Source organism: Oscarella lobularis, chromosome 20 (genome assembly GCF_947507565.1).
Source record: "Oscarella lobularis chromosome 20, ooOscLobu1.1, whole genome shotgun sequence".
NCBI lineage: Eukaryota > Metazoa > Porifera > Homoscleromorpha > Homosclerophorida > Oscarellidae > Oscarella > Oscarella lobularis.
In genome coordinates this window covers 1,164,305-1,182,257 of record NC_089194.1, presented here as the reverse complement: position 1 = coordinate 1,182,257, position 17,953 = coordinate 1,164,305, and the positions used below count along the sequence as shown (strand labels likewise).

The 17,953-nt window shown below is 45.3% G+C and overlaps 6 protein-coding genes across 17 annotated transcripts; 3 read left to right on the top strand and 3 right to left on the bottom strand.

The window, feature by feature from the left end:
• Positions 1-3: 3 nt before the first annotated feature.
• On the bottom strand, positions 4-2,013 carry LOC136199275 (uncharacterized). Its single transcript, XM_065989448.1, has 10 exons — positions 1,889-2,013; positions 1,735-1,836; positions 1,534-1,674; positions 1,414-1,478; positions 930-1,358; positions 774-872; positions 567-719; positions 442-503; positions 305-389; positions 4-26 (listed from the first exon to the last, which is right to left on the bottom strand). The coding sequence occupies exons 5-10, from the start codon at positions 1,063-1,065 to the stop codon at positions 4-6; spliced, it is 558 nt and encodes a 185-aa protein (XP_065845520.1). The 5' UTR covers positions 1,066-1,358; positions 1,414-1,478; positions 1,534-1,674; positions 1,735-1,836; positions 1,889-2,013.
• A 356-nt stretch (positions 2,014-2,369) lies between these two features.
• LOC136199089 (uncharacterized) lies at positions 2,370-6,649 on the top strand. Of its 10 annotated transcripts, none has more exons than XM_065989211.1 (15): positions 2,371-3,291; positions 3,344-3,679; positions 3,728-3,817; positions 3,869-3,931; positions 3,982-4,041; positions 4,092-4,157; positions 4,210-4,337; positions 4,407-4,562; positions 4,617-4,942; positions 4,992-5,078; positions 5,136-5,200; positions 5,250-6,107; positions 6,158-6,260; positions 6,333-6,359; positions 6,421-6,649. In XM_065989211.1, the coding sequence occupies exons 1-9, from the start codon at positions 2,495-2,497 to the stop codon at positions 4,844-4,846; spliced, it is 1,926 nt and encodes a 641-aa protein (XP_065845283.1). In that variant the 5' UTR covers positions 2,371-2,494; the 3' UTR covers positions 4,847-4,942; positions 4,992-5,078; positions 5,136-5,200; positions 5,250-6,107; positions 6,158-6,260; positions 6,333-6,359; positions 6,421-6,649. The 10 variants fall into 10 exon arrangements, with proteins under 10 accessions (XP_065845284.1, XP_065845285.1, XP_065845283.1 ...); XM_065989210.1 differs by having other exon boundaries at positions 4,617-5,078; positions 5,250-5,286; positions 5,647-6,107; XM_065989206.1 differs by having other exon boundaries at positions 4,617-5,078; positions 5,250-5,678; positions 5,737-6,107.
• On the bottom strand, positions 6,219-7,053 carry LOC136199274 (uncharacterized). The gene is made up of 5 exons (XM_065989447.1): positions 6,936-7,053; positions 6,778-6,879; positions 6,572-6,712; positions 6,454-6,518; positions 6,219-6,397 (listed from the first exon to the last, which is right to left on the bottom strand). Exons 1-5 carry the CDS (start codon positions 7,051-7,053, stop codon positions 6,302-6,304), a joined length of 522 nt encoding a protein of 173 aa, XP_065845519.1. The 3' UTR covers positions 6,219-6,301.
• Positions 7,054-7,434: 381 nt separating this feature from the next.
• Positions 7,435-10,036, top strand: LOC136199325 (uncharacterized). 2 transcript variants are annotated; one of them, XM_065989510.1, is made up of 9 exons: positions 7,435-8,337; positions 8,389-8,709; positions 8,760-8,837; positions 8,896-8,958; positions 9,020-9,079; positions 9,129-9,194; positions 9,249-9,376; positions 9,431-9,601; positions 9,657-10,036. In XM_065989510.1, exons 1-9 carry the CDS (start codon positions 7,550-7,552, stop codon positions 9,881-9,883), a joined length of 1,902 nt encoding a protein of 633 aa, XP_065845582.1. In that variant the 5' UTR covers positions 7,435-7,549; the 3' UTR covers positions 9,884-10,036. The 2 variants fall into 2 exon arrangements, with proteins under 2 accessions (XP_065845582.1, XP_065845583.1); XM_065989511.1 differs by lacking the exons at positions 9,020-9,079; positions 9,129-9,194.
• A 3,474-nt stretch (positions 10,037-13,510) lies between these two features.
• LOC136199195 (uncharacterized) lies at positions 13,511-16,590 on the top strand. 2 transcript variants are annotated; one of them, XM_065989350.1, is made up of 16 exons: positions 13,511-13,576; positions 13,627-13,667; positions 13,724-13,764; positions 13,834-13,929; positions 13,998-14,048; positions 14,103-14,176; positions 14,274-14,363; positions 14,414-14,461; positions 14,512-14,578; positions 14,676-14,729; positions 14,792-14,923; positions 14,976-15,064; positions 16,071-16,145; positions 16,206-16,265; positions 16,321-16,366; positions 16,416-16,590. In XM_065989350.1, exons 1-16 carry the CDS (start codon positions 13,526-13,528, stop codon positions 16,460-16,462), a joined length of 1,062 nt encoding a protein of 353 aa, XP_065845422.1. In that variant the 5' UTR covers positions 13,511-13,525; the 3' UTR covers positions 16,463-16,590. The 2 variants fall into 2 exon arrangements, with proteins under 2 accessions (XP_065845422.1, XP_065845421.1); XM_065989349.1 differs by having other exon boundaries at positions 16,321-16,590.
• LOC136199198 (mirror-image polydactyly gene 1 protein-like) lies at positions 16,283-17,934 on the bottom strand. Its single transcript, XM_065989353.1, has 5 exons — positions 17,786-17,934; positions 17,185-17,364; positions 16,943-17,044; positions 16,787-16,881; positions 16,283-16,726 (listed from the first exon to the last, which is right to left on the bottom strand). Exons 1-5 carry the CDS (start codon positions 17,858-17,860, stop codon positions 16,459-16,461), a joined length of 720 nt encoding a protein of 239 aa, XP_065845425.1. The 5' UTR covers positions 17,861-17,934; the 3' UTR covers positions 16,283-16,458.
• Positions 17,935-17,953: the final 19 nt, after the last annotated feature.

Genomic DNA, 17,953 nt, shown 5'->3' with positions numbered 1-17,953 from the left:
CACCTAAGCGCTTAAATCCTGTAAATCTAAGTCAGTCGCAAATAATTCTAGAAGCTAAGATCTCAAACTTTTTTAGGCACCCGTGAAAGAATTTCGTATTCCCAAAGTTGCAAGCGATTTATAAGGAAGCGGGGAAACTGACTAGAGTGTAATGCCATCGTATATCATGTATTTCCTATATAGGCAAAATTTTCTACTATTCACCATCAAAAACCACCCGGTTAGACCCCGAACACTCCAGCATGCACCATGCACCCCGCTTAATTAACGTTCGTAATTCAGTTTAGCTACCAACGATTCTAACTTTTATTAACTAATATAGTCAAATTGGCACAAGCCAGCAGTTTCTTCTCTGATTCATATATTCTTGCCCAGAATGTGGCGTTTTTCTAGAGCTAGATATTTAGAAGGCATTACCGTATAGTGAGTGCATTCACTTACAGCAACTGTACTGTAGCTCCTGTAATCTTCAGCGTCCCATGTTCCCACATACGTGACCGGTTCTATAAAGACCAAGTATTAATCTTGAAAGAGAGAAACTTGCTATATGAACGTGTCAAGTGTACTGTTAGCTGGAATAGGACAGTGCTGATTATAGGTTACGCTCGGATCGCCGTAATTGCTGCAAACGTAGGCAAGAGTCGAATACGTAAAGGACAATCCGAAAACGAATTCTAGTTTAATTTCAAGGTGAATCATTAGATTAGTCAAGTTTCGACCTGAGAGAAAAACTTCATATATAACAAATTCGTCTGAAGCGCCTATAGACAAACGTGTTTTTATCGTTAGAGCTGCCGAAATTGTTTTGGTCTCCGGTTTGACTGGCCATGTGACTCTGCCTATGGCATAATCGATGTCGTCGTCTACGTCAGCTATAATATAGCATGCCAGATAGAGTCATGAACGTCATTTTTTTCGGACTCTTATACCGCATAAACTGACGCAGAAATCTTTATAGCAAGGCAAGGATATATTGCCTTTGTAATCAGCGCTGCTGACAAACGGCAGAACGTGTTCGAGTATGAAAATACAAGCGACGACTCTGAGACCGTGCTGCATTGCCATGAGGTAACTGTCAGGTAAATGGCGTACAAGGAGAGAGGAAAGTGCATACGTAGGTGCGTTGGGAAGAAACTAAAACGCAAGAAGAAGGAAAAGAAACGGGACACGGTTGTGCGATTAACGTCATGCGGCTGAAACTGCAAGAATGTTAATGCCGTGGTGAGTCACGAGCTAGGACAAATCTGAATAACGTCATTGATTCAAATCTGTTCCTTTGGATGCCTCAATAAGACATCAATGCACGCAAGAACGTTACCAGTTGAGCTGATAAATTTTGCTTTAGCACGTCCTTCTTTCTGTAAAAAATCGATTCATTAGTTGGATACCGAAACGAAGAGGAGGCCACCTTACAATAGGCAAAAGAAAATAGTCGAAAATCTGCTCGACAGCGAATGTATGGCCGTACATTTGAGGTTCTATACAGAAAAACTCTCAGACTGTGTAGTAGTGCAGCTATAAAGATGTCTATACTGTGTGCTGGACAGTTGACGTGCGGTGGCACGGTATAATGTTCTTTGCACCAATGAAACTGATAATCATACGTGACGTTCTTCCCAAAATCATACGTTGCCACAGCTTGTATAGAGCAAACTAGGTCGCTTAGCTCTATTCCTAAGAGAACGACCGCATCATGACTGACGGCTGGGCAAGCAGTTATTAAGATCTTATTACTAGGTTCGACGACGATGCCTGCTGAAATTTCTTTGTCTGCGAGTGTGAATGGCCATTTGTCTATCCACACCCGAATGTAGGCTAGATCTTTGTCTAAATTGGCTGTGTACAGCACCAAATGATTACTCAATAGTTAGAGAAACTACATGCCTACCACAAGGCTTTAGGCAGAGACTCTCGCGACAAGGGGGTAGTGTGTAATTTCCCCCAAATTGGTCATAAGCAAGCACGACAGCGGAAGTCTGTAAAAGAAGAAAGATGTTTGTCAGCATAGTGCTAAACGAGAGTCGTAGACGTCGGAAGTGGTAATAGATGAGATGAGTCTACTCTATTTGTCTGGTACAACCGACTTAGACGTTGAAATTGAGATGTGTCATAGTTTCACTTTTATTTACTTAGTTACTCCAAATTTCAGTACATTACTTCATACTGAAAGTCCACAAATTCAATTACCAAGCAGTATAATTGGCAGGCGTCAACCTAGTCAGGTCACCTGGCCCTTTCACGTGGACCGTGGCATACAAACTCCCTGGAAGGTACACTATTTCCTTCGAGCGAAGGGTGTGGCCTCCGTCAAAGCAGGACCGAACGCGCGCGAGGGCGACTCGTTTACTATCGATGGCTTTCCGAACTCTCTCTGCGCTCAAGTGCGGCAGAAAGACGTCAAGCGTACGCTTCGCAGTTCCGCGTCCCGCTCTCGTAACACCTGGAGGTCATAACTGTCTCGTTTGCATCGCTTTGTATTCGCCCGCATGCATCTATGCATATATGCATGCCTTACAGTCAACCAACGCTCGACTCTCCTGTCACCGCAATGGCCGTCGACTCCCTCTTTCACGTCGCCTTCGTCGTCATTGTCGTCTTTTCCTCTTTAGTCGACGGGACTCGAGATCCAACGTGTGAGCCAATCACTGGCGCGTCGGCGTGCACAGAAAACGGCATAACCCTAACCTATTTGCCGAACGATTTTGGCGAGACGACCGTCTCGGCCGCGGCAACGGCACTGTCGTCAAACTTCGACAACGCCACACTTTCCGACTCCTGTTCGTCCGATTTGGGTCTGTTCGCTTGTTTACTTTACTTTCCCGACTGTCGTCTGAACAACGCCGCGGGCGAGAACGTCGTGCGACGACCGTGTCGAGATTTCTGCGAGCGCGTTCAGGCCGCCTGCGTCAACCTGACAGCTATTCAGAACGTCTCTTGCGACGCGTTTTCCGCGTGGGATCCGGCGAGTCCGACGGCGTGCTACGATCCGTTTCACCTTGTCGTCATCAATGAAGTGAACGCCGATAATCCCGGCACGGACATTAGCGAGTACGTCGAACTCTGGGACTACGGAATGGGATCGACGCCACTAGGACAATTTGTCGTTCTTTTGGTCGACGACGTCCCGCTAGAAGTATACGATTCTGTCGATTTGACAGGAGCCGAAACGCACCCGAATGGCTACTACATCATCGGCCGAAGCGCTAATGGAGACTTCACACCAGATGCAGCAATTAGCTCCCTTCGAAATGCTGCCAAGGCCGTTTCGCTCCATCGAGGCTCTACTGCCGAGTAAAAACGCTTACTTTAACCAGTCAATATTATCATTTCTTATGTTTTCTAGTTTCCCTATTGGTTTGGCCGTGACACCGGACTTTGCGGAAAAGAATCTCGTAGATGCTCTTGTCTATCACACTACAGATACTATCAGCTCCGATCTTGGTATTTTGTATCCAGGACAAGACTCAGTCTCTTTGAGTGAATCAAGCTCTCAATTTGGCTCAATTAGTCGCTGTATCAGCTTTAGACCGCTTATCTCTTTAGCTTACCTGTTTGTATTGCCGACACCGGGAGCCCGGAACAACTGCTCCCAGAGCCACCTTCAACTGAAAATCACAGTCCAGGGAGAAAGTCTCTATAATTGTTGTGCCGACGCCTCTGTCATCTTCTGTGCTTTCAAGTGAGAGAGACGAAATCGTTGTCTAAATATCCTATAACTTTATTACAGTATAAACAATTTGAACCCTGACGATGGTTACTGCAAAAGTCGCACTTATTCGTTGAACGTTCAAAGCTCGGGCCTCAATACGTTCAGCTTGTATAAATGCTAACAAATTAACGTCAAACCGTTCGTATGTGTTTTTTTTAGAGAAACTGCCTCTTGCTCACCAAGTATTGAAGCTTTGGTAGCTGTTCAACCGTTTCTCAAGCAGTAAGCTCGTAACGTAAAAAAAATTAAAATTAATGATAACTCGTAATCAGAAATATTCTGATGGAAAGCTGTTCTATTGCTAGCGTAGAAAGAGAACGTGCCACTCTCATGTACGTTGTACCTATACGTATTAGCATGGCGCAATGCCTCGCGAATTTAGTTCAGAGCACGACGAAGAAATTCGATACAGTTTTGTTGAGCGTACCAGTGCGCAAAACGAGCCCAAGTATCGCATTTATGCACTAGCTTATTCAGTCTTATGATCTTTGAAATTGCAGCTGCAGCACGCCTATTTCGTCAGACGAGTGCGAGGTCTTTCTCGTGAGCAGCCTTATAAACAACTCGACTTCAGAACTAGACGTTAGCGCACTTTGTGATGGCGAGAACGTTATTGGTTTCACTGTTGGTAAGTTTCAATTTCTTGTACATGTGCAGTCGGGTGCATGATTCTAGTCATTGTATCTGTTTATATAAGGTTTTGATTGCTCTGGCACAAACGAGTTTCCCTGTCTGAGCAAACAACCGTGGAAGTTTGTAGCACGTCCAGCATCGCTTGTATCTATTTCAGTTGTATGCACGAGACCCCTCGTGTGCCAGGATTTAGTTGCAATCAGTGAAAACACGGCCACTCGTAAAAGTTTCTCAATACTGTACTGTTAATAATATTTATACGTATTGTTTGTAGTTGATTCTCCGAACGATTCAGACACGTACGTCTTCGTTGTTACTCCGTTACCTGGCAGTTCTAGCTTTGATCTCTCTGACGAGTTCACGGCGGAACTATTCTATAACGACGATGTGAAGGCTACAATCGATGTTCCTGTGCTGATTAGTTCCGCCGGAAGTTACCGGGCTTTTTCTGTCGTTCCTGCAGAGGGGGTATATCGTATTGTCGACGAATTTGTTTCAAGTTGAATTTGGGTCGCTGAACTTGTCAGCGGCTCCAATTTATGTTACTTCTGAATGCATGTTTCTGTTTCGTTGGTAGTCTGCAAAAGGGTGAGTTCACAGGTACGCAGAACGATAAAATTATTCATCGAGACAAGCGTTTCATATGTAGCAGCAGAACACCTAAACGCGCGCGCAAACTATTTACCGTACTAATTTTTGTTGTAAGGGCAAAAAGAAATTTAAAAATTAAATCAGCGTAAGGTGGTCACCTTAATTAAATAATTTTAGAAGCTAAGATCTTAATCTTTTTTAGGCACCCGTGAAAGAATTTTGTATTCCCAAAGTTGCAAGCAATTCATAGCGTCGCTAAGGAACCGGGTAAACTGACTAGAGTTATGCCATCGTATATTATGTATTTCCTATGTAGGCAAAATTTGCTACACCTCACCATCAAAAACCACCCGGTTAGACCCCGAACACTCCAGCAGCACCCCGCTTAATTAACGCCCGTAATACGCCGGTCGGTTTAGCTACCAACGATTCTAACTGTTATTAACTAATATAGTCCAATTGGCACAAGCCAGCAGTTTCTTCTCGGATTCATATATTCTTGCCCAGAATGTGGCTTTTTTCTAGAGATATTTAGAAGGCATTACTGTGCATTCACTTACAGCAACTGCACTGTAGCTCCTGTAATCTTCAGCGTCCCATTTTCCCACATACGTGACCGGTTCTATAAAGACCAAGTATTAATCTTGAAAGAAACTTGCTATATGAACGTGTCAAGTGTACCGTTAGCTGGAATAGGACAGTGCTGATTATAGGTTACGCTCGGATCGCCGTAATTGCTGCAAACGTAGGCAAGAGGACAATCCGAAAACGAATTCTAGTTTAATTTCAAGGTGAATCTTTAGACTAGTCAAGTTTCGACCTGAGAGAAAAACTTCATATATAACAAATTCGTCTGAAGCGCCTATAGACAAACGTGTTTTTATCGTTAGGGCTGCCGAAATTGTTTTGGTCTCCGGTTTGACTGGCCATGTGACTCTGCCTATGGCATAATCGATGTCGTCGTCTACGTCAGCTATAATAGCATGCATGCTAGATAGTTGATTAGGAGCGAGTCGTTTCGTCGGACTCTTATACCGCATAAACTGACACAGAAATCTTTATAGCAAGGCAAGGATATATTGCCTTTGTAATCAGCGCTGCTGACAAACGGCAGAACGTGTTCGAGTATGAAAATACAAGCGACGACTCTGAGACCGTGCTGCATTGCCATGAGGTAACTGTCAGGTAAATGGCGTACAAGGAGAGAGGAAAGTGCATACGTAGGTGCGTTGGGAAGAAACTAAAACGCAAGAAGAAGGAAAAGAAACGGGACACGGTTGTGCGATTACCGTCATGCGGCTGAAACTGCAAGAATGTTAATGCCGTGGTGAGTCACGAGCTAGGACTAATCTGAATAACGTAATTGATTCAAATCTGTTCCTTTGGATGCCTCAATAAGACATCAATGCACGCAAGAACGTTACCAGTTGAGCTGATAAATTTTGCTATAGCACGTCCTTCTTTCTATAAAAAAATTGATTCATTAGATATATACCTAAACGAAGACGAGGCCACCTTACAATAGGCAAAAGAAAATAGTCGAAGATCTGCTCGACAGCGAATGTATGGCCGTACATTTGAGGCTCTACAGAGAAACTCTCAGACTGTGTAGTAGTGCAGCTATAAAGATGTCTATACTGTGTGCTGGACAGTTGACGTGCGGTGGCACGGTATAATGCTCTTTGCACCAATGAAACTGATAATCATACGTGACGTTCTTCCCAAAATCATACGTTGCCACAGCTTGTATAGAGCAAACTAGGTCGCTTAGTTCTATTCCTAAGAGAACGACCGCATCATGACTGACGGCTGGGCAAGCAGTTATTAAGTTAAGATCTTATTACTAGGTTCGACGACGATGCCTGCTGAAATTTCTTTGTCTGCGAGTGTGAACGGCCATTTGTCTATCCACACCCGAATGTAGGCTAGATCTTTGTTTAAATTGGCTGTGTACAGCACCAAATAAATGATTACTCAATAGTTAGAGAAACTACATGCTCACCACAAGGCTTTAGGCAGAGACTCTCGCGACAAGGGGGTAGTGTGTAATTTCCCCCAAATTGGTCATAAGCAAGCACGACAGCGGCAGTCTGTAAAAGAAGAAAGACGTTTGTCAGCATAGTGCTAAACGAGAGTCGTAGACGTCGGAAGTGGTAATGGATGAGATGAGTCTACTCTATTTGTCTGGTACAACCGACTTAGACGTTGAAATTGAGATGTGTGATAGTTTCACTTTTATTTACTCTAAGTTACTCCAAATTTCAGTACTGTACATTACTTCATACTGAAAGTCCACAAATTCAATTACCAAGCAGTATAATTGGCAGGCGTCAACCTAGTCAGGTCACCTGGCCCTTTCACGTGGACCGTAGCATACAAACTCCCTGGAATGTACACTATTTCCTTCGAGCGAAGGGTGTGGCCTCCGTCAAAGCAGGACCGAACGCGCGCGAGGGCGACTCGTTTTACTATCGATGGCTTTCCGAACTCTCTCTGCGCTCAAGTGCGGCAGAAGGACGTCGAGCGTACGCTTCGCAGTTCCGCGTCCCGCCCTCGTAACACCTGGAGGTCATAACTGTCTCGTTTGCATCGCTTTGTATTCGCCCTCGTGCATCTATGCATCTATGCATGCCTTACAGTCTACCAACGCTCCACTCTCCAATCACCGCAATGGCCGTCGACTCCCTCTTTCACGTCGCCGTCATTGTCGTCGTTTCCTCTTTAGTCGACGGGGCTCCAACGTGTGAGCCAATCACTGGCGCGTCGGCGTGCACAGACAACGGCATAACCCAAACCTATTTGCCGAACGATTTTGGCGAGACGACCGTCTCGGCCGCGGCAACGGCACTGTCGTCAAACTTCGACAACGCCGCACTTTCCGACTCCTGTTCGTCCGATTTGGGTCTGTTCGCTTGTTTACTTTACTTTCCCGACTGTCGTCTGAACAACGCGACGGGCGAGAACGTCGTGCGACGACCGTGTCGAGATTTCTGCGAGCGCGTTCAGGCCGCCTGCGTCGACCTGACCGCTGTTCACAGCGTCTCTTGCGACGCGTTTTCCGCGTGGGATCCGGCCAATCCGACGGCGTGCTACGATCCGTTTCACCTTGTCGTCATCAATGAAGTGAACGCCAATAATCCCGGCGAGGACAATAGCGAGTACGTCGAACTGTGGGACTACGGAATGGGATCGACGCCACTAGGAGAATTTGTCGTTGTTTTGGGCAACGATGATGGATTTGGAGAGCTTGTATACGCGGTTGTCGCTTTGACAGGAGCCCAAACACACCCCAATGGCTACTTTGTCATAGGCCGGACTTCTATTGGAGACTTTACACCGGATGCACCAATTAGCTTTTTGCGACAACCTGCCTCCGTTTCGCTCCATAGAGGCTCTGCTGCCGAGTAGGAACGTTTATTTTAACAAGTCAATTTATCAGTTCTGATTTTCTCTAGTTTTCCTGTTAATTCTGATTTGACGGCAATTGATCTCGTCGATGCTCTTGTCTATCACTCTCAAACACCCAGTTTAAGTCTTGTAAATATTTTCTATCCAGGACAAGACTCTTTGATTGATTCAAGCAGTGAAATTGGCTCACTTAGTCGCTGTGTCAGCTTTAGCCCGCTCATACCTTCTGCCTACCTGTTTGTATTGCCGACACCGGGAGCCCGGAACAACTGCTCCCAGAGACACCTTCAAACGAAAATCACAGTTCATGGAAAAAGTCTTTATAATTGTTGTGCCGACGACTCTCTCGTCGTTTTCTGTGCTTTCAAGTGAGAGAGACAAAATCGTTGTCTAAATATCCTATAACCTAATATTACAGTATAAACAATATGAACGCTGACGATGGTTACTGCAAAATTCGAAACGTTCAAAGCTCGGGCCTCATTCCTTTCAGCTTGTATGCATATATATGATAGCAAATTGACGTCAACTGTTTATATACGTGTTTTGTATAGAGAAACTGCCTCTTGCTCATTAAGCCCCGAAGCTTTGGTAACTGTTCAACCGTTTCTCAAGCAGTAAGCCTATATATAACGTACATATAGAGGCAAAAACTAAACTGATAAAACTGGTAATTAGGAATATTCTGGCGGACAACTGTTCCATTGCCAGCATAGAAAGAGAACGCGCTACACTAATGTACGTTGAGTTATTATATAACATGACGCAATTCCTAAATTGAAGTTAGTTCGGGGAACGAAGAAGAAATTCAGTACAGTTTTGTTGAGCGTACCAGTGCGCAAAACGAGCCCAAGTACATCGCATTTATGCACTAGCTTATTCAGTCTTATGATCTTTGAAATTGCAGCTGTAGCACGCGTATTTCGTCAGACGAGTGCGAGGTCTTTCTCGTGAGCAGCCTTATAAACAACTCGACTTCAGAACTAGACGTTAGCGCAAGTTGTGATGGCGACAGCGTTATTGGTTTCACTGTTGGTGAGCTTCAATTTTTTTGTCTGTCGCGTGCATGTATGACTCTAGTCTGCTAAGGTTTTGATTGCTCTGGAACAATCGAGTTTCCATGTCTAACTAAGAGACCTTGGAAATTTGTAGCACGTTCAACATCAGGATCACGTATAATTGTTGATATTGTTTCGAATCAATGCGGGAATTCTTCTGCGTGCCCGGACAAAATCGAAATCAACGGAGATACGGCTATTCGTAAAAAAAATTTAATACGGGGATATACCATTATATTTGTATTTATTGTTTGTAGTTGATGCCCCAAACGATTCGGAGACGTACCATTTGTTCGTTCGGCCGGCTTCTGGCGTTATTCATGTTGAGGACGAGTTCACAGTCGAACTGTTCTATAACGACGACTTGAAAGTTACAATTGAAGTTGCTCTGCTGCTGCAGGATTCGGCCGATTTTTACCGAGCTTTTACTGTCGTTCCTGAAGATGGAATATATTGGGTGATAAACGAGTTTGGCAACGTGTGACTTAAGTCTTTAGCTATGTGATCGTCCGGTTATGTCTATTAGGAACGGATTTATCTGCTTGGCACCTTTCTCTCTTAGTCTCTGTTGGCACTGTGTTTAGAATGCTATACAGTACAGTAGTATATATGGATAAATACGTTCGGGCAAAAGTTATCTTGACGCACCATGTCAGGTAGTGGTTACATTTCGTAGTAGGGTGAAAGAATGTTTTGTCAGAAATTAAATCAGCGCCACAATGAAATCATAGATGTAATAGACATCTATAGTACTAAACGCGCATCCGCCATCTTGCCAAAATTGAACAGCGCCATCTTGGATTATGGTCGCCGCCATCTTGGTCTAATGGCACACCCCCTGCCCAGTTCTCCGAAACCCCGCGTCGTCGGTCTTCGTTTGAACGTCCCACGGCGATCTTTCGTCGCCGCGAAGCTGTCTAACCGTTCGCTTTCGCCCGAAAACTTTCGGAAGGCTCCGTTTTCGAGCTGTCGCCATTATCGATCAAGTTCGAAAGTCGTTCGAACGGCTTTCTCGACATCAGGGTCGCTTTATTACGTCTCCCTAAATACCCTTCCACTTTCGACTGGCGCCGAGGCCCCCTTCAGGAACCCGGCGTTTTTCTCCGTAAAGCGCTCACTTCGGCGGGTCCATCGAAGTCCCGACGACGTTTTTCTACTCTTCGAAGCTTTTTCTCTCGCCGATTCGCGCTCACATCGCTTTCGAAGCCGTGTTTTCAAAGTCGCGCTACTGTGCTGTTGCGTTGATCGATTGCGCACAACCGCCTTCCAACATTATTCCCTGTATTGCATTTCTCTCCATTTCCGTTTTCTGTTCATTCGAAGACCTCCGCACAGTCGACGGCAATCTCTACACCAGCTTTCGCGAAGCGTGTCGTGCTCTTGGACTGCTCGAAGATGACGCTCATTGGAGAACTGGAATGGAAGAAGCTTCCGCCCACGCCTCACCTCATTCTCTGCGCGTCCCATTTTCCATTCTGCTCACTTCCTGTCAGTTGCTGATCCTCTTCATCTATGGGAAACGCACAAAAATTCAATGACCGAAGACTTTCTTCACCGCTATCGTCAAGCAACGCGCGAGTTTGACGCTCCTTTCACGCCGGCATTGTACAACGACGCTCTAATCCGAATTGAAGACATTGTGCACGAAATATCCGGTGACAACCTTACTCATTTTAGCTTTCCTACTACAAACAGAACTCATTCTGATTCCTCGGCATCCGATTACGCTAGAGAGACTGCTTACGACGTCACAGTTCTTCAACAATTTCTTGACGAATATGAGGACAACATTACACTTGATCAACGAATTATATACGACCGCATCAGTCAACTGATTGAGGAAAGACGAGGAGGATTCTTATTCATCGACGCACCAGGAGGAACAGGCAAAACCTACCTTGCGAAAATGGCTCTCAGTCGCATTCGAAGTCAACGACTTATAGCCCTTGCAACGGCCAGCAGTGGAATCGCTTCGCAACTACTTCCCAATGGACGAACATCACATTCTACATTTAAAATCCCTCTCGACCTTACCTCTTCCGACCAACCAATGTGCAACATCAAGAAAGGAACGCAAACGCCAAAATTAATCAAAGAATGCTCTGCTGTCTTCTGGCATGAATCAACAATGATGAACAGAGTTGCACTCGAAGCGGTCGATCGCACTTTCCGAGACATACGAGAATGTCAGAATATTTTTGGCGGAGTTCTCTTTGTTCTTTCCGGGGACTTTCGCCAAACTCTTCCAGTCATCCGCGGAGGAACATGGGCAAACGAAATTCACTCTTACCTGAAATCGTCCCCACTATGGCGTTACGTAGAAACCCATTCTTGACATCGAACATGAGAGTTCACCTACACAACGATCTCAACGCAGCAGCTTTCTCCGATCTTCTCCTCACCGTTGGCGATGAAAAAATACCGTGTACACATGACACCCAAACCATCACTGTACCTGAAGAATTGTGTCATATCGTTTCTACAGAAGAAGAGCTCTTCGACAAAGTTTACGACAACCTGGAAGACAACCACGCCGACATTGACTGGCTGATGGAAAGAGCGATTCTGGCACCTCTCAACGAGACCGTCAACGCCATAAACAATACTCTACTCAATAGATTTCCAGGAAACGACGTCAAACCTATAATGCAATTGACAGCGTTCCAAACGAAGATGATGCTACTCAGTATCCTTTGGAGTTTTTGAACTCTCTGCAACCATCTGGAATGCCGCCCTATCAACTTCGTCTCAAAATCGGTTTGCCTGTCATGGTCCTTCGCAATCTCGCTCCAGGAATTGCAAACGGTATAAGACTCATCATAAGGAAGACTATGGAAAGATGTTTAGAAACCGTCATCTCCACCGGCTCACGAAAAGGGGAAATACTCTACCTTCCAATGATATCACTAACGCCATCGGACACCGAATTGCCTTTTACGTTTACTCGACGCCAGTTCCCAATCAAACCTGCAATGGCGATGACAATAAACAAGTCTCAAGGACAGGTCTCGAGTTACAAGACCCATGCTTTAGCCACGGCCAGTTCTACGTTGCATGCAGCAGAGTATCAAGCAACAGCAGTATCTTTATACACGTAAACACACCGTCCACCAGAAACGTCATCTACCACGAAGTTCTGTCCTAAACTGCCACCACCTATCTACATCACCCCTCTTAAAGTTTGTCTGTGTTTGTGTAGTTTTTGCCTCTCTCTGATTCGCATCTGTGTATCCTCTCTGCGATTCGCATCTGTGTGTTTGTCTGTGTTCGCATCTGTGTGTTTGTCTGTGTAGTTTCTGCCTGTCTGTATCCGCATCTGTGTGTTTGTTTGTATAGTTTCTGCACGTCTGTCTCCGCCTTCGTGTTCTGTCTGTGTACTTTCTCCCTTTCCGTCTTTGCATTTGTGTGTTTCTCTATGTAATGTCAGCCTGTCTGCCTTGCCATCTGTATGTAGTTTTTGCCTGTCTCTGATGCATCTGTGTGTTTGTCTCTGTACTGTACTGCTTGCCTCTCCACATATGTATATTTGTCTGTGTAGTCTCTGCCTGTCTGTGTCCGATGTATGTTTGTTAGCATAGTTTCTGCCTGTCTGTCTCCCCTTTCGTGTTTGTCTGCCTGTCTGTCCTTGCATTTGTCTGTCTGTCTGTCTGTCTGTCTGTCTAAAGTTTCTTCGCGTCTGTCTCCGCATATCTGTATTTGTCTGTGTAGTTTCTGCCTGTCTGTGTCCGCATCTGTGTGTTTGTTTAAACATTGTCTGTTTGTTTGCGTGTCTCCGCATATATTTATTTGTCTGTGTAGTTTCTGCCTGTCTGTATCCCAATTTGTCTGTTTGTTTGCGTACTTTCTGTCTGTGAGCCTACGCCTTCGTGATTTTTTGTGTAATTTCTGCCAGTCTGTCTTTGAATCTGTCTGTTTTGACCACTCAAAACGACCACCAGTTTGGGCAACGAAGCGTCTGGACCTCCACGTTGGTGTTGCCTGGGTAATGCTAACACAGACGCGAAAACATCACCTCAATACTCACGGGCTCCCGCCGAAGGCGGGTGACTTAGCTAGTTACATCTATGATGAAATGAAGGACACTCAGCGAGCACCCTTACCTTAGCGCGCGTGGGGTCTACTATCGATGGCTTTCCGAACCTTCTCTGCGTTGAAGCGCTGCAGAAGGACGTTAAGCGTACGCTTCGAAGCTCTTTCTAATTTCTTCCAGCATCTTGAGCTTGTTAGAGTGAATCTATTCGCCCTGGCTTCCTCGGAACAGTGGGAAAGTGAGCCGAAATTCAAAAATCTGTAAGCGGTCTCGTAGATCGTCGACTCTTTTTAGCACGCCACTGATTCGACTGGAGAAAATAAGCCAGTCGACCGGTAGGAACCGTTACCTCAGGATCGCCTCTTTGGAATGTTTACGTAGACGGAAACAAAACATTTTTTTAGGATGCGACATACTCGTGAAAGCAGAGTTCCTAAATCCTGGCGGTTCGGTCAAAGATCGCGCCGCTTTGTTTCTAATCAAAGACGCTGAACGTCAAGGTAAATTAATTAATTAAATCATATTTAATTTAATTAACTGGTCAAACGTAAACAAACTATTCGCGTAGGAATCCTTCGGTCTGGCGGAACAGTTGTAGAGGGAACAGCTGGAAACACTGGTATAGATCCGATGAGGAATTTTTTTATAAATACTCCAGCTGGATATTTACTAGGAATTGGTTTGGCTCACATGTGCAATTCTTTGGGCTATGCTTGTGTCATATATATGCCCGATACTCAGTCGCAGGCAAGATGTGTATTTAGAGGTTCTTATATGAACTTAATATTTAATTCGATCTATAATCTCGTGTTCGCTTTGAAATTCGTCTTGCGTTTTCTTATAGGAGAAGATTGACATTCTTCATAGCCTTGGAGCGGAAGTGAGACCCGTGCCGGCGGTGCCGTTTGACAATCCGGACAATTATAATCACCAGGTAACGATAGTTATTAGGAAAGTGGACCAATGCTTGATGTCATATGGAAGGCTCGGCGATTTGCTGAATCACTACCCAATGCCGTTTGGACAAATCAGGTGACATAGATTCGATATTCGACACTTCTTCGTTTGCACTGTAAATGCAGTTCGACAACACGGCCAATAGACAGGCACACGTCGAAACAACAGGCCCAGAAATATGGAATCAGACAGGTACTTGTAGCAAAATAAATTCGCTTAGGAGACCGTCTTGATCTGCATGCACGCCTATAACGATAAAGTTAAGCTGACACTTTCCTGGTGTTGATAGAAGGCAAGGTTGACGCGGTAGTATTTGGTACTGGCACTGGAGGCACATTAGCTGGTTAGTCGACTCTCTTTGCTTGTCCCTTTGATCCTTATCAAGTGTTGGTGCTACTGCTATAGGAGTTGGGTCCTATCTTAAGTCGAAACGATCTGACATCAGGGTAGTTCTCGCCGATCCTCAAGGCAGCGTTCTCTACAATTGGTTTCACACGGGAGAGTTTAAACGAAGCGACGGTTCGTCGATAACCGAAGGTAGAGTCAGCTATTAGAACTCGCAAGCGCGTTCAACTTCTATTCCCCGAAGGTATTGGTCAAGGTAGATTAACGCAGAATCTCAAAGGGACCCAACTTGACGACGCTCTGCTAGTCAAAGACGCCGACGCTATCGAAATGGCAAGTTTTACCCGTTCAAACGTTTGTTTTACTCCCGTGGTGACGTTAGAACCGTCAAATACATGTAGAATCGCGTTTGTTTGTCAGTTTGAGTCGTCTATGTGTAGCGCACGTTCAAGTGCCCGTTATAGAACCGACGTAGCGCCTTGATTTTGCTGACAAAGCTCTTTGCCGTTATTGCGTATTCGTTCGCTTTTTGCGTCCAAATAGCGAAGGAATTTCTTTAGAATGAACTCACAACACACTTGGCGGCTGATTTATTGCGTCTACTTATCGTATTAGGGCATTTCGTAGCAATGCGTGACGATTGACGTCATGCGTTGCTCAATGTAGCGTGACAGGGCGTGTCTTGCGTACGTAGGCACACATTCCTTGTTGTTTTTTCGGTTTTGATTTGATTTGCAACAAAATTGTGTTTGTTTTTGTCAGCAGAAATGCATTTGCGGCCGATTGGCAGAGGTTTCAGTTCAAACGAGGCACTTTTTGTAGCTTTTTGATCGTGAATAGCTGCAGTCGTTCGTCCCTAGTCGCGTATGAGTATAAATACCCAGCGTTTACAAGTACTTATCAGATGGAGCAGAGCAGAGCTCGTGGCTAGGATAGAAGGGAGATTGGCAACACTCCCCAAGGCTTGAGGCACTATGACCCGGTGGTCGCCTCATTCCTCACTTGACAAGGGTGTAACATTGCACGCCTTCCTAGTTCTCGCATCTCTCTCCCAGCTCCTGGGCACCTCTGTCACCGGGATAAACCTCCATAGCACCGTCTTCCGTGGGGTTTGTGTTCAAGTGTCGATGTTTTTTGTTCTTTTTTTGAATGGTTTTACGTTCAAAACGTGCTTTTTTCGACGTTTTAACGGTCAAACGACGCGTCTCTTGCGTATATTTGCCGAAAGGGGCCCCAGTTCGAAGTTTGCCTTCTTCGACCGCACTCAGTTAGAAGATCAAGTTCCTATCAAACTCTTAGCCTGTCTACGTGTTCTAAACGGCGTGTTTCAATTCCACAGACGTTTCGGTTATTGTTTGAGGAAGGCTTTTGCGTGGGGGCCTCATCGGGACTGAACGTCTCAGCCGCCGTTCAGGTAAGGACAATAATCAGCCACACAACGTTGCACGGTTTCGAAACGTTACTTCGTTTCTAGTTAGCGACGAAACTCGGTCCAGGACACACGATCGTAACTTGCCTTTGCGACGGAGGACAGGTGTTGAAGCCAAAAGCTAAGATTCCTTAAGATTTATAATTTGAAAAAATTCTAGCGCTATCAGGCTCGTCTGTTCAACAAGAAGTGGATCGAATCAAAAGGTGCGCACAAAGAGAAAAAGACTTTTTACGCTAATTTGTTTATTCTTAGGGCTGCTGTCTTCTATACCTGAAGCTTACAGAAATGCTCTATCCTAAATAATTCCCTGTCTTTCGATGTAGCGATTCAGCATTCGATTTTGTTCGGCGAGTTTTTTGTAGCCTCTTTGCAGTTCGTCGTAGTTCGTCGCAATTTCGTTTCGCTCCATTTTGATCTGTTCCACTCGCGCGGCCAATAGGCGGTTCTCTTCCTGAGCGAGCATCACTTCGCTTTCGCGTTTTCGGAGGCACTGCTCGAAATCGTCCATTGATGTCGAGAATTGGTTCTTGAGCTCCTTTTCTTGAGACAGCGATTTGTGCAAACTGTGCAATAATGGTACACGTCTACATAGCAAAGGTACCTCCTAGTGGTTATCTGTGTACCTGTATATTGTCCTTAGATTTTCCAGCTCTTCTTGCAGTTGAATATTTTGATCGTGGAGGACGTCACGCTCCAGCGCCACCGTCTCTAGTTGAGTCTAACGTTTGCAGAAAATTCAAAGGTATGATGACGTCAATGTAGGAGACTTTTTTCTCGACCTGCATGCATTGCATTCTGAAGGGATCTAGCGAAGAATTTTCTTCTTCAAGACGCTGCAGATGAGTCCTGAGCTCTCTATTGTCTCTCGACAATCTGTCAACCTATCAGGTAAATTAGAAAAATTATTAATCAGTAAACATAGCGCGCTCTAAACAGCCAGCAAATCGCGACGAAATCCGCTTCGCAGAGGCCTTCGCGTCGATGCAGGTGAGCCACGCATGTTTTAGAAGTGCCAACGCACCTGAGCAAGAGCTCGATCCCGCTCCAAAACGGCACGTTCGAGCTGCAGGTGCACATCCTGCTCGTTCTTAGCATCCCGTCTGCCCTTCGCTCGTTCAATAGCACGCAGTATAGTTTCTCCGCATTGATCGATGCTCGTAGCCGAGTCAGCACGACTTAGTTCAGACAGAGCATCGATGACCTGTAAAGAAAGAAGAGAGAAAAAAAATAGAAACTAAATTCCACAGCCTTTGCACTAAAAAGCTAAGCAGGATATAATAGTAGGCAACAAAACTGCATGAACAGGAAATTTCGAGGTCGTGGTTAGCATTACGTCAGCGGTATTAGTTCTTAGTTTCCATGAAGAAAGGCAAGACTCTTAGCTAAGAGTAGAGAGGTCTCTAATACCATTCCTTAGTAGTGAGTCCTAGTAGAGTCGTAGGGCAAGGGAAAGTGAAGAACCGTCACTGAGGAATTAGATCCGCCCCCTCTGGGCATTCTAAATCTGTCGTAGAGTACAAGGCCTTTTCGCTATATATACTAGCTTTGTTGGCCCTGTTCTGAGTCTCTACGCTCTTGTGGGGATGGCGTGGCGTTGGGACCTTGGGTGGCGTGGCACTCACCTCATCCCTATCCCCCCTGGGCTTCTCTTCCGTCTCGTCGAATTTGACTCTTCGGTCGCGTTTTACGCTGGCCATTTGGGGTCGCCGTTTCGAGGGAGAAGAAAGAGTCCGAGCGTACGAGTTCTGTTTGCGATTGGTTGCTATCACGTGCCTGTGGGGCGGTGGCTC

What these genes read in the sequence shown, in the direction of transcription:
- LOC136199275 (XM_065989448.1), bottom strand. Translation starts at nt 1,065, where the DNA reads ATGGCAATGCAGCACGGTCTCAGAGTCGTCGCTTGTATTTTCATACTC. An exon ending in AGCTCTAACGATAAAAACAC is followed by an intron (nt 720 to 773) that starts GTTTGTCTATAG and finishes TTTTTCTCTCAG; the next exon opens with GTCGAAACTTGACTAATCTA. An exon ending in GACTATATTAGTTAATAAAA is followed by an intron (nt 27 to 304) that starts GTTAGAATCGTT and finishes CGACTGACTTAG; the next exon opens with ATTTACAGGATTTAAGCGCT.
- LOC136199198 (XM_065989353.1), bottom strand. Translation starts at nt 17,860, where the DNA reads ATGGCCAGCGTAAAACGCGACCGAAGAGTCAAATTCGACGAGACGGAA. An exon ending in CCAGGGGGGATAGGGATGAG is followed by an intron (nt 17,365 to 17,785) that starts GTGAGTGCCACG and finishes CTTTCTTTACAG; the next exon opens with GTCATCGATGCTCTGTCTGA. An exon ending in TCAGAATGCAATGCATGCAG is followed by an intron (nt 16,882 to 16,942) that starts GTCGAGAAAAAA and finishes TGCAAACGTTAG; the next exon opens with ACTCAACTAGAGACGGTGGC.
- LOC136199274 (XM_065989447.1), bottom strand. Translation starts at nt 7,053, where the DNA reads ATGCTGACAAACGTCTTTCTTCTTTTACAGACTGCCGCTGTCGTGCTT. An exon ending in TCTCTGCCTAAAGCCTTGTG is followed by an intron (nt 6,880 to 6,935) that starts GTGAGCATGTAG and finishes TGCTGTACACAG; the next exon opens with CCAATTTAAACAAAGATCTA. An exon ending in AGGCATCGTCGTCGAACCTA is followed by an intron (nt 6,713 to 6,777) that starts GTAATAAGATCT and finishes TCGTTCTCTTAG; the next exon opens with GAATAGAACTAAGCGACCTA.
- LOC136199195 (XM_065989349.1), top strand. Translation starts at nt 13,526, where the DNA reads ATGGCTTTCCGAACCTTCTCTGCGTTGAAGCGCTGCAGAAGGACGTTA. An exon ending in GAAAATAAGCCAGTCGACCG is followed by an intron (nt 13,765 to 13,833) that starts GTAGGAACCGTT and finishes ACATTTTTTTAG; the next exon opens with GATGCGACATACTCGTGAAA. An exon ending in TGCCCGATACTCAGTCGCAG is followed by an intron (nt 14,177 to 14,273) that starts GCAAGATGTGTA and finishes GTTTTCTTATAG; the next exon opens with GAGAAGATTGACATTCTTCA.
- LOC136199325 (XM_065989510.1), top strand. Translation starts at nt 7,550, where the DNA reads ATGCATCTATGCATGCCTTACAGTCTACCAACGCTCCACTCTCCAATC. An exon ending in GTCGTTTTCTGTGCTTTCAA is followed by an intron (nt 8,710 to 8,759) that starts GTGAGAGAGACA and finishes CTAATATTACAG; the next exon opens with TATAAACAATATGAACGCTG. An exon ending in CGTTATTGGTTTCACTGTTG is followed by an intron (nt 9,377 to 9,430) that starts GTGAGCTTCAAT and finishes TAGTCTGCTAAG; the next exon opens with GTTTTGATTGCTCTGGAACA.
- LOC136199089 (XM_065989211.1), top strand. Translation starts at nt 2,495, where the DNA reads ATGCATATATGCATGCCTTACAGTCAACCAACGCTCGACTCTCCTGTC. An exon ending in GTCATCTTCTGTGCTTTCAA is followed by an intron (nt 3,680 to 3,727) that starts GTGAGAGAGACG and finishes ACTTTATTACAG; the next exon opens with TATAAACAATTTGAACCCTG. An exon ending in CAGTGAAAACACGGCCACTC is followed by an intron (nt 4,563 to 4,616) that starts GTAAAAGTTTCT and finishes TATTGTTTGTAG; the next exon opens with TTGATTCTCCGAACGATTCA.